This window comes from Scophthalmus maximus, chromosome 22 (assembly GCF_022379125.1).
Source record: "Scophthalmus maximus strain ysfricsl-2021 chromosome 22, ASM2237912v1, whole genome shotgun sequence".
Taxonomy (NCBI): Eukaryota; Metazoa; Chordata; class Actinopteri; order Pleuronectiformes; family Scophthalmidae; genus Scophthalmus; species Scophthalmus maximus.
The window spans coordinates 12,358,229-12,380,126 of NC_061536.1; the positions used below are offsets into that span (position 1 = coordinate 12,358,229).

The 21,898-nt window shown below is 44.6% G+C and overlaps 2 protein-coding genes across 2 annotated transcripts; both read right to left on the minus strand.

Annotated features, from left to right (window-relative positions):
- Nucleotides 1-149: 149 nt before the first annotated feature.
- Nucleotides 150-7,948, minus strand: eif3eb (eukaryotic translation initiation factor 3, subunit E, b). The gene is made up of 13 exons (XM_035621311.2): nt 7,832-7,948; nt 6,946-7,063; nt 6,025-6,142; nt 5,898-5,940; nt 5,541-5,645; nt 5,269-5,394; nt 4,927-5,051; nt 4,363-4,489; nt 4,164-4,265; nt 2,737-2,846; nt 2,423-2,525; nt 2,072-2,206; nt 150-1,193 (listed from the first exon to the last, which is right to left on the minus strand). The coding sequence occupies exons 1-13, from the start codon at nt 7,919-7,921 to the stop codon at nt 1,155-1,157; spliced, it is 1,341 nt and encodes a 446-aa protein (XP_035477204.1). The 5' UTR covers nt 7,922-7,948; the 3' UTR covers nt 150-1,154.
- A 10,637-nt stretch (nt 7,949-18,585) lies between these two features.
- Nucleotides 18,586-19,432, minus strand: LOC118292097 (transmembrane protein 74). Its single transcript, XM_035620784.2, has one exon. It carries the CDS (start codon nt 19,369-19,371, stop codon nt 18,586-18,588), a length of 786 nt encoding a protein of 261 aa, XP_035476677.2. The 5' UTR covers nt 19,372-19,432.
- Between the last annotated feature and the right edge of the window lie 2,466 nt (nt 19,433-21,898).

Here is a 21,898-nt window from a genome sequence, read left to right on the forward strand (position 1 = left end):
AGCTGCCGGACGAAATGTTGTGTAATGACAGTTCCAGGCGGTGTAGGTGTGTTCTTCTAGTCTTCGAGCTGCCTGTCATTCCTTCACAGTCGTTATTTTAGTTTCTTAAGATTTAACAGCCATGACACAAAAAAAAACCCCAGCAGCCCTTTTAAGATTACATGCTACATGTCACACAGACTTAACAAGCTGAGAACATATAGACACTTTAATAGACCAAAACTATTTACCCAACAGGTTTTAAAACAAACCCAGTCTGTACTTTATGTCCTGTTGGTTCACTGCACATTTACGTATTTAAGTCAAACATTTGCTGAATAATCTTCGCAGCATCATTCAATATAAAAAAAAAATAATCAGGTGAGGTGAAATATTAACTGTATGAGCAGAAGAAAAAAAGAAGAACCTCCAATGAACAGGGTTACGATAGAATTTTTGGAGACTTGAAATTCATCCAAGGTTGTGACCGAGGCATAATAATGTCTTGTGAGTTTTGATCCAATTTCATCAGGTCAGGCCTTTTTCATTTCATGTACAAGTCAGATTTGCATCTGTCTGTTCTTCCTTTTTATGAAAAATAATACAAATATGAAATTCAGACACTGAATTAATAAATTAAAGCTACAAGCAGCGTTAAAGGCCCTCACAGTCATCTGGGGTTCTGATGGGTCAAAATTGCACATCTCATTCAAAATGGCGGACTTCCTGTTGGGTTTACACTACGGCTCCGATACACAAAGTTTCATGAGTTTAATTTTAGGAATAATTACCATAACTCCTCGCCCCACAGCTGAAAACTTTCAGCAGACAGCTGTACTAAAACAAAATTGACAAACGTCGCCATCTAGTGGTCGAATAATAATAATAAAGAAAGAAGAATCAGATCAGTTTTTCCTATGAGGCTACAAATATTTAATGTTAAAATAAATAACCAGATTCACAATAGATTTTGAGAAGGAAAGTGAATATAAATATCTATGAAGCATCATGAAGGATAATAATAAGTTAATCAGGGCAGCTGCCTCCCTCTCTTATGTTTTTAGTAAAGTTAAACTTTATGATAAATATGGATAAGCTAATAAAACTCTTCAATACAATATAAAAGCAGTAAACAACATCCCAGGAGCCACCTGCCTCCTCTTGACGTCTCTATTTCAGTAGAAGCCCGAATCTTGAGCAGCCCAGTTCGGAGTCTGAGAAACAAACGTGAGAAGAAAAGTGTCAGAAGAAACTTCATGAAGGCGACGAACAGAGACGTGCTCCATAATTAAGACGTCCTCCGACTGAACACAGCTGCCAGCCTCCAGATCAGAATGAGTGACGGGACTAAAACAAACACACACTACCTCCACATTTTTCAGCACTGCAATTAAAATCATGTGAATCAAACGAAATGTGCAGTTTTCTGAGGCTACATCCACACAACTCTGGGGTTTTCGAGTGCCTGAAACACTTAACTTTGGAAATGCCGCAACCCACATAGTAGTTAGAGTACGGACGGACAAAAAACTGAGACCTTTGGCGACGATGACGCAGTCACTTTAAATTCACTTCCTGATTGGTTCTTTTCAGTCACGACTCGACTACACATGTAAACACTTCCTGTCAGTAACAGTTCCAACTCGTCGTCAGTCCGAGAAAAGAAATCCCTCATCTTACTTTTCCGCATTGTTGTTTCTCATTCGCAGTATTTTCTGTAACTAAACAACCAATTGCCGGTAGACAGTCTGCTTCCTGTTTACAGTGGCAGGCTCAGTGAACGTTAATGGTCAGGCGATACGCGTTTTCAGGAGATTACCTCAGATTCAGAGATAAAACGCTCATTTTGATTGAGAAAATATTCATTTTTAAAATGTAAACGTATTCTTATGTAGTATTTCCACACAGATCTATCTTTAAATACAAATGTGGAAATGGCGCCTGTGGATCCAAACACTATCAACTGATACTAGAATTATTGATGTAATTAAAATGAATCAAGCCTCGAACTGGTCGTTTTCAGGCAGCTCATGAATACGTAACCCGGCTACATGTTTGTAATGAAAGCTCAAGCTTTGTGTTTTCCGTCTACCTCATTCCTGTTGCTGTGGGCAACCTTCTTCTCAATGTTCATCGCCAACATCTGGCTACGGAAGGACAGACTCTTGGTCTTCTCGATCACCTGCTGGTATGGCGACACCGCGTTGTTGCCCATCACCACATGACCCTGGGAAACAAAACAAAATTGTTTAATCTAAAACTGCCTAATTAATGCTCACCGGTCTCATATACTGTTAAGTTTTTGAGTCTGAAGAAAGGAAGAAATAAACTGACAAAGCCATATTACTACACAAGTAAGTCGTCCTGTGAAGCCTGTTTACGCCAGGATCAGTGACGTGAAGCTCAGCTGACTGAAGGTGGATCAGCGACTGCGGAGCCTCACCAGTTTGGAGTCGATCTTGGCGTCGAGCCTGGCGTTCCGGATGAGGTTGACGATCCACCTCTCCGCCTCCTCGGGCGTCATGTTGAGTTTGTCTGCCAGCATGCTGACGGGAGAGAGCGATGGAGGAGGAGCAGGAGGCATTTCAGAAAAGTAAACATCCTTTCAAAGTTTTTACAGTTTACTGTTGACTACACTGAGACGGGAGCGCCGTGAAGTTAAATAACTGCACAACATCAATCATTCAATGTTAAAAGATCTTTTCAAAGCTTTTCCTCATCTTCTAAGGCGACTTGTCCTTTCACAAGTTTCTGTACCTGATGCTGATACACTGATGAATCCGACAGAATGTCTCAAAGATGAAGAGGCGGGCGTTCTCGATGAAGTCCTCAAGGCAAGCGACCAGGAAGAAGTCATTCACGAGAACCTGAAGGAAAAGAGAAAAGGAAAAAGATTTCAATTTCAAGATGGCAAATTATCAAGTGGCACCTCTTCACTTCCTGATTAATGTTACTGCAAAGTTAAAAAAAAAAAAAAAAAATCCCACATGGGTTTTACTCCAGAAAAAAACAAGTAGCTACTCACAACTTGGCCGAGTCAAATTATTTCCATGAAACTACAAATTAAAAAAAAATAAAAATTTGTTTCATGAAAATAGAACTTGTGCTTTTTGAGTTTGCTTCAGAAACTACATGATTTGAGGCGGAGAGACGGCAAACTGGTCGTTACATCATAAGACATGTTTTTGCAGCAATAATAATATGGACTGTTACACACCAAGATGTGAACACATTTCTCCATCATACTAAAGAAAACGTGGAACCACAGAGCAAATCACCACATCCGAGTTGTGTAGGCTTGTCGTTGTGAAGCCTCTACCTGTGTGTTTTACAGCAGCGATCACAGAAACATCAATCAGGATGTTTGGCCACTTTAAATCTCCAGAGGAGCTTAAATGTGGGAATAGCATTAGTGTCTCAGGATGTGAAAGATGTGGCAACATCATTGTGTAAGAAATCCAATTATTCAGTGCTTTGCTGTGATAAACACAATCTAACCACAATAATCCAGAAATACTACTAATTCGTTTTTTTCTTTCATATCTGTGATCAAGAGTGATATTACTACTTAACAACTAAACAAAAGCATCATGTGATGATGTTTAGACAGTAATTTAAAAAGTCGTTGATCTCTAGGAGAAAAAAGAAAAGCAACAAAATGTGTAAATTTGAATTCATGATCATTAAAGTCCACGACAGCAGAACGTTCTTCATTCTTCCATCCTTGTGCTCACACTCTTTAACTGACAGCCGAGCTGAGGGCTCCCTCACTGTAGACTGCACACATTCATACGAGAGTGGTTAAAAAGCCAATTGACGAGAGAGCCTGAAGTGGTCCCCGGGCACAACTACGAAAAAAACTGCAGCGAAGGGTTTCTAAAGAGGAGGCAACCAAGGCTTCAAAATCTGACAGCTCCTCTGCTTTGAAAATGAAAACAGGAGAAAAAAGAAAAAAAGCCAGCGCCAGCAAATCAGGCCAGGCGTGGATTTGCTGAGGCTGAATAGCTGCAAAGTTAAATGTCTGGGTCTCAGGAGATCAGAGCACCACGGCTAAGAGAAGCCTCACATTACCCCTCAGTCCCTGGAGACGGCTAACTGCGTACGGGGGGCGATTCAGGCCTGTGGACCGTGACGAACACACACTGTCAAGCAGGGGGAAACTTATGGAAGAAGCCGTTCCTTACCGACTCGCACTCCCTGAGCTTCTTCTGGGCGCTGTCAAAGTCGAAGTTAACGTAGAGACACTCCACGAACTCCGTGATCGGGTCCTTGTATGTGTACGACTCCTGCGGGAGCGAGATGTTATTTTTGCGCCGTTTATTCACTCGCTCCAGGCCCATGAGATAAGAATGAACTCTTCTGACACTTGATAATTGATCTTACCTGTTGAATGACTTTCACCAAGTCCTTGAGAACTTGCCGGCGCTTTCGCACGTCTTTGTTGGTGATGACGGCGGTCGTGAGGTAGCGAAGGATGTGTGGGCACATTGTCTGGATGGCGTTCAGGTACCTGAACAATGCAAAAGGAAAAAAAACAGTAGCGCCATCGTTTGGTTGCCATCACAACGGACTTGGGCATCATCTGTCTTTTTTTTACTCCAAAGGAAAGAAATTGAAATAAGAAATATATTCTCACATAGAGGAGCTGAGCAATCTTTAATTAATGCTGTTAAACACCTGATATTAAAAATACAATACATTAATTTAAAGGCCTTACTACACTGAAGGCCACTCCTCTCACACATGACCTTGACTAACATAAGGAATTCAATAAAAGGAATGACAGTTGTAAAGCCTGTGTGTGTGTGTGTGTGTGTGTGTGTGTGTGTGTGTGTGTGTGTGTGTGTGTGTGTGTGTATATATATATATATATATATATATATCTTATACTTTTGTCTTATTTTATCGGACTATATTCGCTATTGTGGTGAAAACACATGGACTCACTGAGGCTGGTAGAGGAAGAGTTCGATGATGTTGTCTCGGCCTTTGGGATGGTTGAAGAAGACGAAGAGGGACCAGTGGATGAGCCAGGTCCTCTGCTGGAGGGACTGGAGCGGAGAACTCACAGACTGAAAAAAATAAAATAAATAAAAAGATGATCAAAAAAGTGGATGATAGAAAGTGATGCATGCATAAGACAAATTCTCAGAAAGTGGGTTCACATTGTAACTACTACAATTTATAATAATTATGTGCTTATATAGATCAATTTGAAGCAGACAGACGTGATCACTACATGGTTTCCAAAAGCACTTGCAACATTCAAACTAAGTTTACTCCTCTTACATTGTTGTCGACGGTTTCCCTCAGTCGGGTGAGATCCTCCATGGCGGCTTCCCAGTTCTGCATCAGGATCTCGGACGCCAGTTTCCCCCATAGAGAGCTCAGGGCGTTCCGGTCCGTCGAGGGAACCTGAGCACAGAGCAACAAGTACAGCAGACTGACCACGTGGTATTTTGGAAGAGAAAAAAAAAAATCACATTTCTAAAGAAAAGAGAAAAAAAACTCAAATTACTTTTCATACTTCACTTTTTCTGCTAAAATGTGATTATTCTTACCAAGACGCGGAAGAAGTAGAGGTACTCTGCAGCCCCAGAGTAGTTACCGCACTCATACTGAAATTTGGCGTACCTGTAGAGCGTGTCCAGGTATTCTTGACGAAACTAGAGAAATACAAAAAAATAAAAAATGAGAATTTAAATTAAAAAACAGTATACAATGTCGTTGGATTTTTTTTTTTTCATGATTCTGAGATTTGATAACAGCCGTGCCGGCTCTCAGCGGCAGCTGGTTGTCATGGTAACAAAGACACACATTGTGCCACCCACCGTACGAGATTAAAAAGCTGCCCAGTTTTTGTTTATATGCAAAAAGAGGAATCGTGTGAATACAAGATTGACATTTCAAAAACTTACATTGTGTTTTTCTGACAGGTAGTCAAACAGCATCCTCCCATCTCTGATGAAGAAGAAACAGATCAATATTTATCAGCTGTACTATAATATTGAAAGGAGAGTATATGAGAGAAAGAGTCGTTCTGACCTTGTGGACTGCATCTGTCGAGTCGTCTCCGGGTCTTCAAACATCTTGACAATGGGCTCCGTCTCTGACTGGAGCTGCTTCAGTTGAGCCACCACAGAGCTTCTCTTGTCCCTCAAGGCTGCGACACAAAATATTCCATCACACATTTTTTTCAATTTCCATAACACACAGCTACAAAGAAACTATGGTATGGTCATTCTGCTTTATAGTTTTCTTTTTTAATGGTGGAAAAATGAACAACTTACAACCAAGAGTTCAAAAGCTGGTAACGTGTGTGTGGCCGCCAAAGTAAGCACTTCTACTCCAACCAATCTCAGGAAGATTCATTTTTAGATATCATAACTACAGTGCACATTCCTTTGATGTATAAAGCAGCTGAAGTGGCCAAGATGATGCTGCAACTAACAATTAATTATATCCATCATCAAATGAGCGCTGATTATTTTCTGTTACGTGATTTATTGATTGGTCTATGAAAATGTCAGAAGAGTGAGAAATTTGTTTCGTTTTAACAGCACTCCTGGATTAAGATATTCATTTTGCTATTAGCTAAAGAAAATGTGCATAATTAAAAAGCTGAAACCTGTGAGTGTTTGGCATTTTAGCTTTAAAAAATTGGTATAAATATATAAAAAAACGTAACCCTATTATTCAACCTTATTACTATGAAGTGATATACATTACTTACAGTACTGTGCAAAACCTTTAGGCACTTTTGATGTTTACATTCTTATCAATCACACAAGTTATCCTGCCAAAACATTCAGCCGGAGTCATAATGATCTTTCCCTGAAGGAACCAGTGATGTTTTATATGCAGAAGGTAGTCACACCAAATATTGGGTTGTTTGTTTTCTTCATTTTATATGCTGATAATTTTATATGCTGAAATAAATGTTCCTAAGAGCAGGTTGTTACTCACAGTGTGGGATTTCCTTGTCTGCGTACAGGTTTTTGTAGACATCCATGGCGAAATCCACCATGTTTGTTTCGCTGAGGAGGTCCAGCTTTCCCTGGAGAAGTTCCTTCTCATTGTAGATCTGTGAAAAAAAAATCACAAAATTAAATAATAATCATAAAAATCCACCTATGACACATGCAGCTAAATGCCCAGAGAGTTGCACAGAAACCAGGAAGTGACGTTTACGATGAGCGAATCACAGACAAGGTGAGAGTGATGTATTCACTTGAGGATGAAAAAATGTTTTACCCGTTCGTTTCTAAATAAACGAGTTTTATATAATGTAGGATTCTGAGGAAGGTTTTCATTTAGAAGCTCTGAATTAACGAGATAAACAGACGAGGCAAAACAGCAGAATAGTCATATTTCTATTTTTCTGCATTTTCTTAATTAACAAGATGAATATCTCGTTACCTCAGACACGAAGCTGTTAATTCATAAAAGAGAGCAGGATCAATTTCCCATTTCATTACGTTGCTGTTAACATGGATGCTGCTCGTCCCTCTTGAATGCTATGAGCTAATCCTAGCAGCTAAGCTAAAGCTCAAGGCTAACACGTATAGCAACGAGTGTAACAGCCACGTTGGCCAAACCCTGAACACAACAACGACGCCATTTTCTTTTTGTTTCATTAGTCTCGCTGCCTCTTAAATTAACGTTACAGCGACATTTAGTAGTAACGGACTGAAATTAACAAGGAGTTCAGTTGCTTGCTAACATGCTAACTGACGTGACTGCTAGCCAGCTAGCCGGTTGAGGCGGATTATCGCGTTTCCGGGGTATGAAAATGAAATAATAAACATCTACGACACAAGTTGTCGCTATACGACGCAAGAAACAGCTGTACCCCTTTCACTGACAGGAACTCCAAGAGAGGAAAAACCAAATGCCGGTCCAGAAAATGTGCTATTTTGGTTGTCAAGTCGTAGTCCGCCATCTTTGCTCGCCTTCAATAAGAAACTTTATTGACAAAACACAACAGAACAAAGACGTGTGACGTCACCCAGAGGACAGGTACAGACCTGAGACGTCATCTCTTTCCCCCGGGGTTGCTAAGACATAATAATAAGTATATGAATAATATTAATAATAATAACAATAATAATAGGAATAATAATAACCATAATAAAAAATTAAAAAATAATGATGATAATAATGATAATGATGATAATAATAATTAATACTAAGAATAAGAATAGTGACAATAATAATCATAATAATCATAATCATAACAACAATAATAATTGAATAGGATCTGAATAAAAGAAGGAAAACACAAACTTGTAACAGACACAAAGTCACTCATATCACAGTTAAATTGAAGTTATTTAAACAACTGATAGATTGTCCTTGTGTGCTATATGAATGTCCTTGCTAACTCCGTCTGTAGTGGAGGTTTTTTGTTCCTGGATTAGATAATTTTTTGAGAACCAGCAGCATTAATTAAAGAATAAACCCCTAAATAGCCCCTAAAATGTCACTGTGTCTCTGTGTTCCAGCTCCATGAATGTACAATTGTTTTTTAGAGCTCCAAAGCTGTAGTACAGATTTAGATTATTATCCCTCCAGACAGCCGGGGACATGGTGCAGTGTGTAGAGTGTGTCTGATTTTGGATGAAGGCAGATATACTCTGAAAAAATACAAAGAAATACACCATGAAACGATGAATTGGTGTAACGTTTGCCTCCCAACAAAGGCAGCTTACATCCCCCGAAAAAATTTGGGGGGGTCAAACATTTGGACACGTGTGCCCTTTGGACCCATTGGACATTTGGCCTTACCTGAACGAGTATAATGCATTCAAGAGTTAAATGATGGAGGTAGTAACTCTGCATATACAGTGTAACTTTCAAAAACTCCTCTCTCATCACTTTCTGTTTTCTCAAAGGCTCCAGTTGAGTGTAGACATTTTCATTTTTCGAATAGGCAATGAATTCCCTCATGAACTCTCCATGGAAGAGCTTATTCGTGTCCAACGGCCGCACTAAAAACACCTCGACGGGAGCGAATGTTCCTTTTTTCTGCTGGCACCCGTCCCCGTTGCCTCTCTCTCTCTCTCTCTCTCTTTCTCTCTCTCTCTCTGTCCGTCCAGGACAAATCTCGGACTCAATCTGAGCGGTTGGCCGCCTTCCACCTCCACGTCCACTTTATGAGAGCGGGAGCCAGCTGGAGCGTGAAACACCTAGAGAAGGTGCCAAGGATGTAATAAAGACATAAGGGCAACGGAGAGGAATGAAGCTGATGGATTACGGACCAAAACAAAAAAGCGACAATCCACTTACAGATGTGGCGCCGTGTCTTCTGGTGAGATTGATTTGCCCTCTACCAGGTGGTTTGCTGCTGAAGTTCCAATGCTCTGGACAGTAAAGAGGTGGGAGTGAAACAGCAGCAACAACAGCTTGTCCCCCCCCCCCCCTTCAAAAATGAACTTCCCATTGAGTTTCTAAACAGCTTCCTGTTGTACACTGTTGGCGATGGCCAGCGGCTTGTTAGGGTGCAGCCGGCACAGTGCTGCAGTCACCAGGCAACAGTGCTGAGGCACTTTGTCTCAGTGCCCAGGCCTGAAAATATACAGAACAAGCCCCGAGTGACAGAGGATGTAAGACACTGTGGGCTCCATCCCTCTCTCGGTGAACTCTGCCGGCTTCTTATTTTAAGCAATTTAATCAGGACAAACTAGAAAATATAAACGGCTCTTGTGCCTTTTCTGTCTCAGCGCCAGGATTTCACAAAAATATAAGACCCGCCCCCGTTTCGTCCTGACACAAACACCACGTTAGCTGCTTTTTGTCGGCCCCGTTCCAAGAGCTGCTCCTTTGGTGATGCGTTCTCTCTTTTTTTCATACTAAAGAGGGGGGAAAAAATGAGTACGTTAGAAGTGAACCTTCCTCCTGCGAAAGCTTTGGCTCCATTTGTGGCGAAAACAATATGTCATCTCGCAGATTTCCTGTAAAATCGGACCCACGTGTGGACAAAGTAGGCCATGAAAAGGGGCCTGCCCATATTCCCCATAATGGACTCTTTGTTAATTACGCTGATGCGTGAAATCAATAGTGTACCGCTAATGTACTGTCCGTCGACATTTACTGTGGGCCTTCGCGCTACGAGTCCATATGAATATTACATGTGCGCACGTGTGAGGAAGGACGTTAAACCTGACGGAGTAGTGTGGCGTGATCCGCCACAGACACCAGTTAGCACCGGCGGATCGCAGGAGACGGAAAGATCTGTGTTTAAGTCTGTGGTGTGGACAAAAAAAAATTGTGGATGAGAAATGAAAGAGAGAACACGATTCCGATATTTATGGGAAAATACAAACTCACTAGTCACATTTCCAACTCATTCCCTCCGTGTGTTAAAAAGCCTTTTGCTCCAATTTTTTCTGAAGGCTCATTGTCAGATATTGAACATAGACCACACACAAAACAGCTTTGGACGCATTATTCAGAGCAGGCTCAGTAGAAAGTTTCTTTACAAGCAGTGAAATGTGTCATGTTTTGCAAAATCAAATCTCCAGTAAGGGTTTTTTAATTCTCCATCGGAGAGGGAATTCTTGTTGACATCTCTGAAATGAAACACTATAATCTGCTCAGCTTATATCTGATCATCCCAATAAACTTGCGATAAACCCTCAAAGAAAATACTTAACACACACAGCAGAGAAAATCATCTTGACTGGGTTGGAATAAAATAAAATATATATATGTATGTGGCAGCTCCGCTGCTGCAGGATGCAGATCAGAGAGAGGCGACGAGCGCAGAGTTGTCATGTGCACTACAAGGGACTCGGAGGCAGGAACCTGGGACTGAACCCGTCTGTGAAGCCTCCCGCTCAGCGTGAGTGCTCATTATTTTCTCAGCGCAAAAAGGAGGAGAAAACAAGGTGCAGTGTTCGGGAGCCCATGTATTTTTTATTTTTTGTATTTATTTTTTTCGCCATGTGTTTGTTCATGACACAGATGTGAATTACCCGAGTTTGATCTGAATCCAATGACAGGCGGCACGATTCAACCGAAGAACCAAGAATGTTTTGTTGTTGTTGTTGTGCAACCTGAAATGTTTTCACAGACTTCTGCTCAAAAACACAAGTCTTAATTAGAAGAGACTCTATCTAGCTGTCTGTCTGTCTGTCTGTCTGTCTGTCTGTCTGTCTGTCAATAACTCAGGTGAGGGACATTTCAATTCCATGCATTATTCCCTGGGGAAATCGGGGAAAATGTAAAAAAAATATATAATAATTGTGCAATGCTAAATAAAGTGTGTGTGTGTGTGTGACAAACCAATCAATAAACCAACCAACCAACTAACTAACCGACAATCCAACCAACCAACCCACTTACCGACAAACCAATCAATAAACCAACCAACCAATCAACTTACTAACTAATCGACAAACCAACCAATAAACCAACCAACCAACCAACCAACCAACCAACCAATCAACCAACTAAGCGACAAACCAATCAATAAATCAAACAAACCAACCAATCAACTTACTAACTAATTGACAAACCAATCAATAAACCAACCAAACAACCAATAAACCAACCAAACAACCAATAAACCAACCAACTAACTAAACGACAAACCAACCAACTAACTAAGGAACAAACCATCCAATAAACCAACCAACCAACCACATCCTTGTTGGAGATAGTCAGCGTCCATTACGTTAGATTATCCAAAAAACACACTGCCAAAAGTTTTCACGCGGACTATTTGTCAGGGGAAAGTGATTCATACATGGAAACTGCTCACAGTGACGTCTGTCTGTGGATCAAACAGAGAAACAGGAACATCCATCCTAAGAGGAGAGAGGAGTGTTGACTTTTACACAGTTCTGCAAAAAAGAAAAAGAGAGAACTGATGTGAAGCCTTGAAGCCAGCTAGGACAAACTCAGAACTCTGTTTATTTTAGCGAGACACAACAATACACATGACGTCTTAATAATAATAATAATAATAATAATAACGTCAGAACTCCTCCCCAGCAGTCCTCAAGAACATCTCCGGCGGAATTAGCATTCTGCAAGAAAGCCGTTTTATGGTCTCTCGCTCAGGTGCTATCTGTGCAGATATGAAAAACCTGGCACGCCGGGACAAATTGCAGCATAAATCAGAGACGAGGTAAAGCAAAGCTCTCCTGCTGCGAGATTCATTCACCCTCCTCCCGTCACGTCACCGCCCCCCAAGGGGCGGAGAGATCTTTTCAGTGGAATCACAGACAGAGACGTATCTCTTTTATTTCTCTCTGTCTCTCTCCGAGAGAGATTCTTACAAAGTGTTCACATGTCGACGATGCATCTCTGTTCGATGGAGCAAATGTTGTTTTGGTTTCTACGATCCGGATTTAGCGAAACTTGTGAATGGCATTGGCCCCGGCACAGACAATAACAACGTCGCGTTTATTCTCATTGAGTCGTTCTTCAGTGATATTTAAGCGCAGTGATTAAACGGTTTGACCCTTTTCTATTGCACATTCACCAACAGTCCACCTACTGTACGTCAGCACAAGGCGCACGGACACTTCAAATCAATCCCATGCGTGTGAAATAGAACTCAAGTCCCCTTGAGTCTTAGAAGACTCCGCAGAAGAAATTCCTGGTGCCAACGTCCTCCACCAAGAATTGTGGCACACGTGATTTTTTTTTTAACTTTATATTTCTATTTTTGTATTTTTATGTTTCTTTGCCACTGGCATGTGCTGTGACTACAGCACCTGTCTGCATGTGTTGATTCATGTCAGTGCTCTCCCCCTGCACACACACACACACACACACACGCACACACACACACGCACACACACACACACACACACACACTGGAGGTGGACACAGCATAATGCAAAAGAAGATGTTCACCCGCTTTGTTTTTTAGGCAAAGCATTTGCTTCATGGCTGTTTCACTGATTCCATAATGTTCCAACAAATGACACAACAAATTATACTTTCATAAAAAATATGTCATTTGCACAATGTGTACCTACACCCCGGGGCTGCGAGACTAAAAAATGGAATAAGTGAGGAGAGTTTCCTTTTTTTTTTCCAGAGACGCTTTTCTCAACTCAGTCCTTTTTCAAGAAATTGTTTATTCAATATTTCAATGCAAACAGAAAAGATGTTCCCTACACCGCGACAATTTCCGTCACAATCCGAGAGAGGAGGGCGACCAAACAAATAAAACGCAAAAAGAACATCAGCTTGAAATGAAGGAGGAGAACTTCACAGTGCAGTCTGTGTGTCGCAGTAACGGAAAACCGAAAAAAAAACTATGCGCCGCCGTGAAAAACCAGCGAAAGTCGTCTGTTCATCATCCCTGACTCTTCCACGCTTCACGTTTGATCATCCCAGGTTCCTCAGAGGAAGCCTCTGCTTCACGTCTGACTGCAGAGCGGGGAAGCTTTTGACGGGGGGGGGGGGGCGGAAACGCGCGGAGACAGACGCAGAGAGTTCAAAAGAGCGTGTCAGGTTCCACGCGCAGACACGTCGTGGCATGCTGCCGCCAGCGAGCGACGAATCAGAGGGAGAGCGTCTCCAACTCCAGTCGACTCCACTGTGAGCCGCCGTGTAGCAACAGGCTGACCCCGTTTCTATGGTAATGGTGTCCCTTGTTGTCTTTTTTCCTCTTCCTTCACAACGATGGCGGAAGACGAAGAAGAAGAAGAAGAAGACGAAGAAGAAGAAGAAAGGAGGGGGCGTCGCATGAGTGCGTGGGTGCTGCTCAACCTGCAGCAGGTGGTCGACTTATTCGCCACGAACGAAGGCGAGAAGGGAAAGATGGTGGCGGAGCTGTGGGAGAAATACAGGATCAGTGAACTCCCGAATCCGCAGTCTCTCGCTTCTCGTGCGCCGAGCTCAGGGGTCGCCGCAAGGTCAACGAAGACGATTTCGCCTTTAAACGGAGAGCGACGGGCTGACAGCTGCAGATATCTGCCCCCCCCCCCCCCTCTTCCCCCTCCTCCTGCAGAGGGTCAGGATGCAGCCTACAGGTAGATGGAACCCCCTGGAAGACAGTTTGAAAAGGAGAAGGGTGTCACTTTGGGAGGATTTGGGCTTTTATCAGCTGAATGAGTAAAGCTGATAGAAAATGACATGGAGAATGATTTTATTTCCCCACAAGTTCCTCTATTCCCCCCCCCCCCCCGTCTTAACTGGAGCTCTCCTCAGTCCCTTCTTTCTCGGCGGCGCTGTGACCGAATCTGCCCACCGTTGCTATGCAACCATCGGAGTAACGAGAGTCATTATTGAATAAGTCATTAACTTAAGGCAATAGTTCGAGGGGAAGAGAGAAGGAGAGAGGCAGTTCAGACCCGGAGACACGATCGTATTCCTAATTCATGAATCCCAACAGAACCGAGTGTGTGATATACCCAGAGAGGGGTTTTTCTGTCAGGCGCCCTGTCACTCAGCGGGATGAGTGGTCATGACAACTGATGATAAGTGGCCCGCCAGACGCTCCGCCGCAAAGGCTTTTCGTCTCCTTCTCCCTCTTCTTCCTGCTCCCCAGTGTCCACAACCACACCCTGGCTCTTGACCCCGAGTGACCCCCCCCTGCAGCAATCCAATTCCATTTCCTGCTGCCAGCTGCCATGAATGATTACTCTTACTCCATTCATGGGAGAGGCGGGGGCAGCGGGTTATATACTACTGTATCTGTGTGTGTGTGTATGTGTGTGTGTGTGCCAGTCGAGAGTGTGTTTGGTGTGTGTCCATCTGTCTGTCAGTGTGTGTGTGTGTGTGTGTGTGTGTGTGTGTGTGTGTGTGTGTGTTTGCAGGCGCACACACTTTCTGCACAAGCCTGAGCGATTCACGGTGTGTTCGTGTGCGTAGGATTGTCTTTGGTGTTTTGGGAGTTCACGTGGGACTGTGTGTGTGTGTGTGTGTGTGTGTGTGTGTGTGTGTGTGTGTGTGTGTGTGTGTGTGTGTGTGTGTGTATTCATCACAGGTTTGATTTTGTGTCTGGCAGAGTTCCCCGGCTAAACAAGCACAGGAGACACTAATTAAAGCTGCGGCAGCGTCCCGGGCCCTTTACATCACTAACGATGCGCCTGATGAGGAAGAAACCAGCAGCTTCAACCCTCTTCCTCATTCCTCAACCTCAGCTACTTCCTCGATCAGATACAAGCGACGTGGCTCCTACATGAACACAAAAAGATGACATTTTTTGTCCATCAATGCCTTTCACGTGGGTTAAGAGTTTTACCGTTGAAGTCAGAATATACTAGTTGGGCTAAAGTAGACACAGAATCTGGAAGCAGTCGTTGGATTGTTTGCTTTTATGTTGCCGGGGAGATAACACAAAACCAATTGTATTAATCAAAGGTCATTTTTAGAGAAACCAAAAATCCAAACATCTTCTGTTTCCACCTTCACCGATGTGAATATGTGCAAAGGCTAATTGGCAAATGAATTGATAGTGCAATAAATGAAATAACAGCCTCATTCTTGATTGTAGAAACAGAAGCTGACATACGTCATCCCATCACAACAAGCTCAGGTTCAATAGACGACTACTTCTGCCTGTAAATGGACCTCTTGGCTGGAAAGTTTTTTGTCAAAATATTATATAAGTTGTGTGTCCGACACTTCAGCGGTGAATGTCAAGTATACTGACGTCAACTCCTCCATAACTGAGGAGCGACGTTGTCTCTCGAGGCTGAATCCTCTTGAATTAATGTCAACGGGGAGAAATTCTCATTGTAGTGAACAGGCGGTGGAAAAGGAGAATATCTCCACGGTCCACGGTGCAGGTTTTGATCTAGAGGTGCTGACCTTCGCGTTTGTCTTTCACTATGCTACACCAACCCTCTTCAATTCACACGCTTAAAGGTGCTTAAATATGTCACTTAAAGGAGACATATTATGCAATCATCACCTTTTCATTATTTGTGAGAATTAATGTGGCCCACAAACTGTGAAAAAAAGACCACACTGTGGTTATTTTGTGGCCTGGCTAATATCTACAGCCTTCCTCTGAACAACTGGTTTAGATGTCTGTCCAACTGTGACGTCACAGTCGGACTCTTTTGGGGGGTAAACCCCGCCTGCGATCTGAGAATCTCCATCCAATCTGTTCTGCTGAAGGGCCGTGACATTTCCCACACATTTTACAAGCGTTTGACCAAATCACGACAGACTGGGCCAGCCGGCCGATCAGAGCAGACTGGGTTGTTTTTTTTTTAATCGAGAGGGGGCGGGGCTTAGATAAATCCATGCGTTTCAGACAGAGGGTGAAAAGAGGATCTGCAGGAACGGGCAGTATGAGAACACTGACGCCTTTTCTGAACATTAGGAGCATGTTGACCTTTTCAAGGGGTCGCCCCAAATCAAAAGTATGAAACTGGATATGAGCATGATATGTCACCTTTAATTCAACAAGCTCACAGGCGTTAACCCTTGGGAGGAGTTAAAAAGTCGGCTGCGCAGAATAACTACTCTGAGAGGTGAGTTTTTTCACTTTCACGCGAACAAACACCCCCCCAGATTGTAAACCGCTGACCCGAAGGACCGATTAGCATAAAGATATCCGACTTAATATTTCATGAAGGCTTCGGGGCTGATTCCACCTCTTCTAGTCACATGAACGAGGTGAGAGTTGAGGCGAAGGTCGCGTGCAGGATAGCGTGACCCTGCTCGTGAGCACGTCCAGTTCAGAGATTACGCGATTGTCCATCTTCCGATCTTCTGTCCGAGCAGCAGGCGATCCCTTTACTCCCCCCCCCCTCCTTTTTGGATGTTGGTGAAACATTTCACTCCAGAAGTGGCTTGGTGTTCCAATGAAGCCCGTGATGCTGTTGTCACTGTCGTTGTTTGAAATCCCACGAGCGGTGAAGTAACACCAATCACCAGGAGAGCTTCCCTCCAGGGGTTTTGTCGATTCTCTCTCTCTCTCTGTGCTTCTCTTTCTTCTCCACGCGCTTCGAACATCTGCAGTCAAACCCCCCCCCCCCCGTGTTTTTTTAAAAACAGAGCCGCCACGACGTCGGCGCTCCGCTCAACCGCGTAATCTAATTACACCTCCTGTGGTATTACGCGTCTGCCTTTTTTCATTTCGAACAAATCCGAGCAAACACGAGCGTCACTTCAGCTCGTCCCAGTTATATTTACCTAGAATGTCTCAACCAAGGATTCATGCATTTTGTCACAAAGAAAAAAAACCCAGATCTGGCTCTTCGGCTTCGTTGCAGCTGCAGTTCAGTGAAGTGCGGTTTCTGGCGAGGTGGAAAAGTGACGAAACCACCGCACAAGAACTCACCGATCGCAGCTCCGTCAGAAGCCGTGACGCGGCGGGAAAACAAAACGAAAAACGGATGACGGGTCAGTGATCGTCATGAGGTAAACCCACCCATGTAAAGACAGAAATAATATAAAAAGCATAGTTCATGTTTTACCTTTTCAAAATGAGTTTTCTAATAATTCTGTGCGGCTCATCGTGGACGTCCTGATTGCCCCAAGTGGCTGCTCTCCTGGGACCGACGTTATGTTTGGGGTCAAGGGTCAAGGGTCAAGGGGTTAGGGTGGCGCTCTGTGATGACATCACAAACGCTGATTGGCCGAAGCAGCTTTTTAGTCGCAGGAATTGTTGGTCTCAGGGCACTTGGGGAAACCAGGACGTGCGCTGCTCATCATCATCATCATCATCATCATCAACATCATCATCATCATCATCATTAGGTTTGGTTATAGGCCTGGGTTTATATAAGATAGGTTCACATTTTTCAAGTCCATCTACCAACATGCTCATACTGTATGTACATTCAAAATAAATTGTGATTGTGGTCCTAAAGAGATCAACTACCGGTCGGATTCCAGTAGCGGACAAAAACCACTGTCCTTGTTTTGTGAAAAAAAAATCAACTCAGTAGGAGTTAATATGAGGCGTTGACTGTATGAATCATGAAACAAAAACGAGTAGGTGCCTCCCAATGTTTTCATACTCTTAGGTTGAAATTCCCTTTCCTCTCGTTGAGCCGCGGTGGACGGACAGCAACGTGAGGAGGCAAGTGTGTGTGTATTAAAAATGAAATCAAAAGTCTGTGAACTGTGTAAGAGGTCAGATTCGACTGAGTTCAATGAGGCCACTCGCGCGGCGACGAAGCAAAAACATGCCAGTGCAGCCGGATCAGCCGTGAAAAGATGAATCGCTGCCTTGACAACAAGAGTTGTGAATTCCTGTGAGGACGTTATCAGAAAGGGAAAAAAAAGTGTTTTGGCACGAGATGTCTTCAAATTGAAGAATCTCAAAACACTGGATTTTTTTGCTTTACGTGTCGCTGTTGTGGGCCTGAACTCCTGGAGTCAAAATTCAGAATGGATTTCACGATCACTCACATTCAAATGGACTTTCTGCACAAACAGAAGGAGCAGTTAGAGTCCCTGTGGGCTGGGCATGTGAGGACTGGATGAAGACAGACTTGGGAAAAGGTGAACCTCTATAGTGAACCCATGATCTACGACAAAAGAAATCCTCAGCTGGCAAAAGCTGTTATGAATTGAACCCCCTCCTCCATCCCCTGATCATAGGGCATCGGGGGGGCAGGATCCTCGGAGCACTGAGTCCCCCCCCCCCCCCCCCCCCCCCCCCCTGCACGTCCCATACATTCAGCTGAGCACTTGCAGGTCCTCGTCGGTCGGACTGGAGGAGGCTGCCGCCGCCCTCAGGCCGACGGAGCCGTACAACTTGGCGGCGCGCTTGGAGTAGGCGAACGCCCTCCTCCTCATCATCTCGCCCTGCCACATGGAGACCATGAGCAGCGTGGAGAGCAGCGCGCCGCCGAGCGTGAGCAGGCAGAGTCCCGCGATCACGCAGCGGTCCAGGTGCGCCCCGACGCCGGCTCGGTCGCGCTCCAGCCGCTCCATCTCGCGCGCCGTCACGCTGTCCGGGTCGACGCGCACGTCCCGCGGCACCGCGTAGGAGATGGCGACCAGGGAGATGCCGGTCACCAGGCAGGCGACGGCGACGACGAAGCCGTAGTCCGCCGACTTGCCCGGGTCGCCCGACGACAGGTCGTCGTCGTCGTCGTCCTCGTCGTCGGACAGCAGGAAAAGTTCCGGGATGTCCTCCTCCTCCTCCATCACCTCCTCCTCCTCCTCCTCGTCCTCCTCCTCGTACAGTTGACCTGAGGTTTGCAGACTTGTCCCCCCGGTCAGCCGGACATCGTCCGTGTCTCCATCACCTCGCGTGAACGACGTCTCCTCCTCCGGCCGCGCTGCTCTCCGGCTGCTCTCTGTCCATGGTGCTGAACCCTCTCCGCCGCCGGGATGATGATGCTGGTGCTGATGCTGGTGCTGATGATGATGATGATGATGATGGAGTGACCTCCCCCCGCCGCCGCCGCAGACCTTCGCGTCGGGCTCGTCGAACTTGAACAGTTCCACATCGGCCATTTGAGCCAGATTTCCTCCACTTGGTCAGAGAAAGCCCATGCGCGGCGCGCGAGCGGAGCCTCTCTGTCAGAACACAGAGAGAATAAACCAACGAAGACGTTTTGGATGAAACTCACCGAGTCGCGGCTGCACGAGCAACTTCAGAGTCCCTGGCATTACTTTGCACCTGCAGCTCAAGTGTTTGCATGAGAGAAAGGAAAAAAGCATCCATGCGCACCCCACCGCCCCCCCCCCCCCCTCTCGGCTCTACCCCAAGCATTTTATTTACAGTCATATAAGCAGAAGCCACAATGTAAACATTCATTGACACTTTATCTTTTGTTTCCTCTCTCTGGCTCCTGCAGCCTCTCAAATCGCTTCTATCCCCCAAAAAAGAGCACTTAGTAACCACGCGTCACGCTAATGGATCTATATTCCACCTAATGTGTTTCAATAATGGCTTATTATCAAGCATCACAATGCGGTTTTGCTGAGTCGGCTGTATGTATATATATAAATATATAAATATATATATATCAGTATATATATGTACCTTCTCTCTCCCGTCTGTGGCTGCTCGCATCCCCCGGCTGCTTCTGCTCCCCCCCGGTCAATTAGAGAGAGGAAAGAGGCTTGTCTGACCGACCCCTCCCTCCATCCTCCATCCTCCATCCTCCATCCTCCCTCCTCCCTCCCTCCCTCCCTCCCACGGACCGAGCTCCGGCAGAACCAGCCTCAGAGCCTCAGTGTTTCCACCGGTACATGCAGGCTCACTAATCAGAGGAGAGGCGAGCAGGGAGGAGAGAGAGAGATGAGGATGAGGAGCAGGAGGCAGATTTGTGAGCAGGGATATTTCAATTTACACCCACTCCTTTCCTCACAAGACACCTCTGGGGTTACGGTGAGCAGAAACCTGATTGATACAGTTGGTGGATGAATCATAGATGAGCTTACAAGTCATTCATAATCGTGATAAAAGCATCAAATGAGAGCAATACATAAGAGACTCTGTGCTAGCCATCATTTAAAATGAGCCATGTTTTTGTTGAGCAGCCAGAAGGAATGAAAGACTTGGTTTAGCACCAGAGCTAATTTTGGAGCTAACCAAAGCGACTTAAAGTGGAGACAAACAACTTTTCGTCTTAAACTTGTCGTCATGAAGTTAAAACTGACAGCACCGTGTAAGGCAACAGGTCCTCCAACTCGTACATCTAAATAAACGACAACAACCGTTTCCTAAAACAGCGCCTCCAGCGGTGACAGCAGGTACTGCCACAAACGCTTTTTATTTTAGCATCGCGGGCCTTTATTTGCTCTACCAACGCATCGTCGATGAGCGAGTCATGGTTAGGGTGACATCACAGAATATACGCAAATCCACTGAAATACACCAACTTGGCGGACTCACCGGGTCACACCGCTGCCCTCTAGTGGCCACAACGTGAACATAACTACCTTTCCTTTGACTTTATACCGATTTTTAATCCTGCGTTTCACTTCGATCGGGCTAGGGTCAGTTGTCGCTGGCACACTTGAAACAAATAATCAGAAAATCTTTACAACGTCAACGCATGTAGTTTGTAAATGGATTTATTTTATTCTGGGAGGTCAGAGGTGAATAGTTCATCACATCGGTCTGTTTTTTAAGGCAATAAAAAGGACAACGCGTTGTGTTCTGAGTCGGGGGAGGAGGGGGGGATTTTTCTTAACAACCTGGCAACCAAGTCATGTACATCAGGAGAAAATGATTTATTAACAAGAGTCATTAGCGATAAACTCATTATAAGAGGTGACTCATTAGGAAGCGCTGCCTAAGCGACTGCGCGCGCATGTCGAGTGCTCGTCTCCACGAAGCAGGAAATTTGGCAAATTTTTTGGGAGACGTGGCCGGAGAAATGTGATTTATGATTTATTGATCGCCGAGGTAAAAGTGTGAGGTCAGAGGTCACAGCTGGAGAACAGGAGCCCTGCAGCTGAGGCAACAAGCCATCCAGTAGCCCGCTGGTTAATATTGAACAACAGAGATCGTCTCGTCTGACTCTCGGCAATAAAAGTGTATTTACCAAGATGTGGAATAATTCCTTTGAGTAAAGTGAAGCTGCCAAATTACTCAGAAAATGAAAAGAAAAGAAGCCTGCATCACCGTAGCATCCGTCTCTCTGGGAGCATATTCAACACGGTTATCTTTTATAAATATGTGTTCAAACAATGTGGCCGTGAACAAAGAGACGAAGCGCGTAAGAAGGGGGGAATGTTCTCATTCTTCGAATTGAGCAAACGCTGCTGGCAACGCGACTGGCCCATTTTTCCAGAGCTCATATCTCCAGAAACTGGCGTCGGCCTCGCAGGAAACCAACAAACACGTCGTCATCATCGTCATCATCTGCACCACCAACACCACGTGTGTTCACGGGCAACGTCGGGTTCTGCTGCGATAGCTCTAATCTTTTCGGTCTGAACGTGGCACCACAAAGTGGCAGGAAACAGGATCTTCCACCTCCCCGTCTCCGCGGGGCACTGGAGCGTACGCCGGCCTGTGAGGAGGCCA

What these genes read in the sequence shown, in the direction of transcription:
- eif3eb (XM_035621311.2), bottom strand. Translation starts at nt 7,921, where the DNA reads ATGGCGGACTACGACTTGACAACCAAAATAGCACATTTTCTGGACCGG. An exon ending in TCTACTTCTTCCGCGTCTTG is followed by an intron (nt 5,395 to 5,540) that starts GTAAGAATAATC and finishes CTCTGTGCTCAG; the next exon opens with GTTCCCTCGACGGACCGGAA. An exon ending in CATCAGTGTATCAGCATCAG is followed by an intron (nt 2,526 to 2,736) that starts GTACAGAAACTT and finishes CTCTCCCGTCAG; the next exon opens with CATGCTGGCAGACAAACTCA.
- LOC118292097 (XM_035620784.2), bottom strand. Translation starts at nt 19,371, where the DNA reads ATGGCCGATGTGGAACTGTTCAAGTTCGACGAGCCCGACGCGAAGGTC.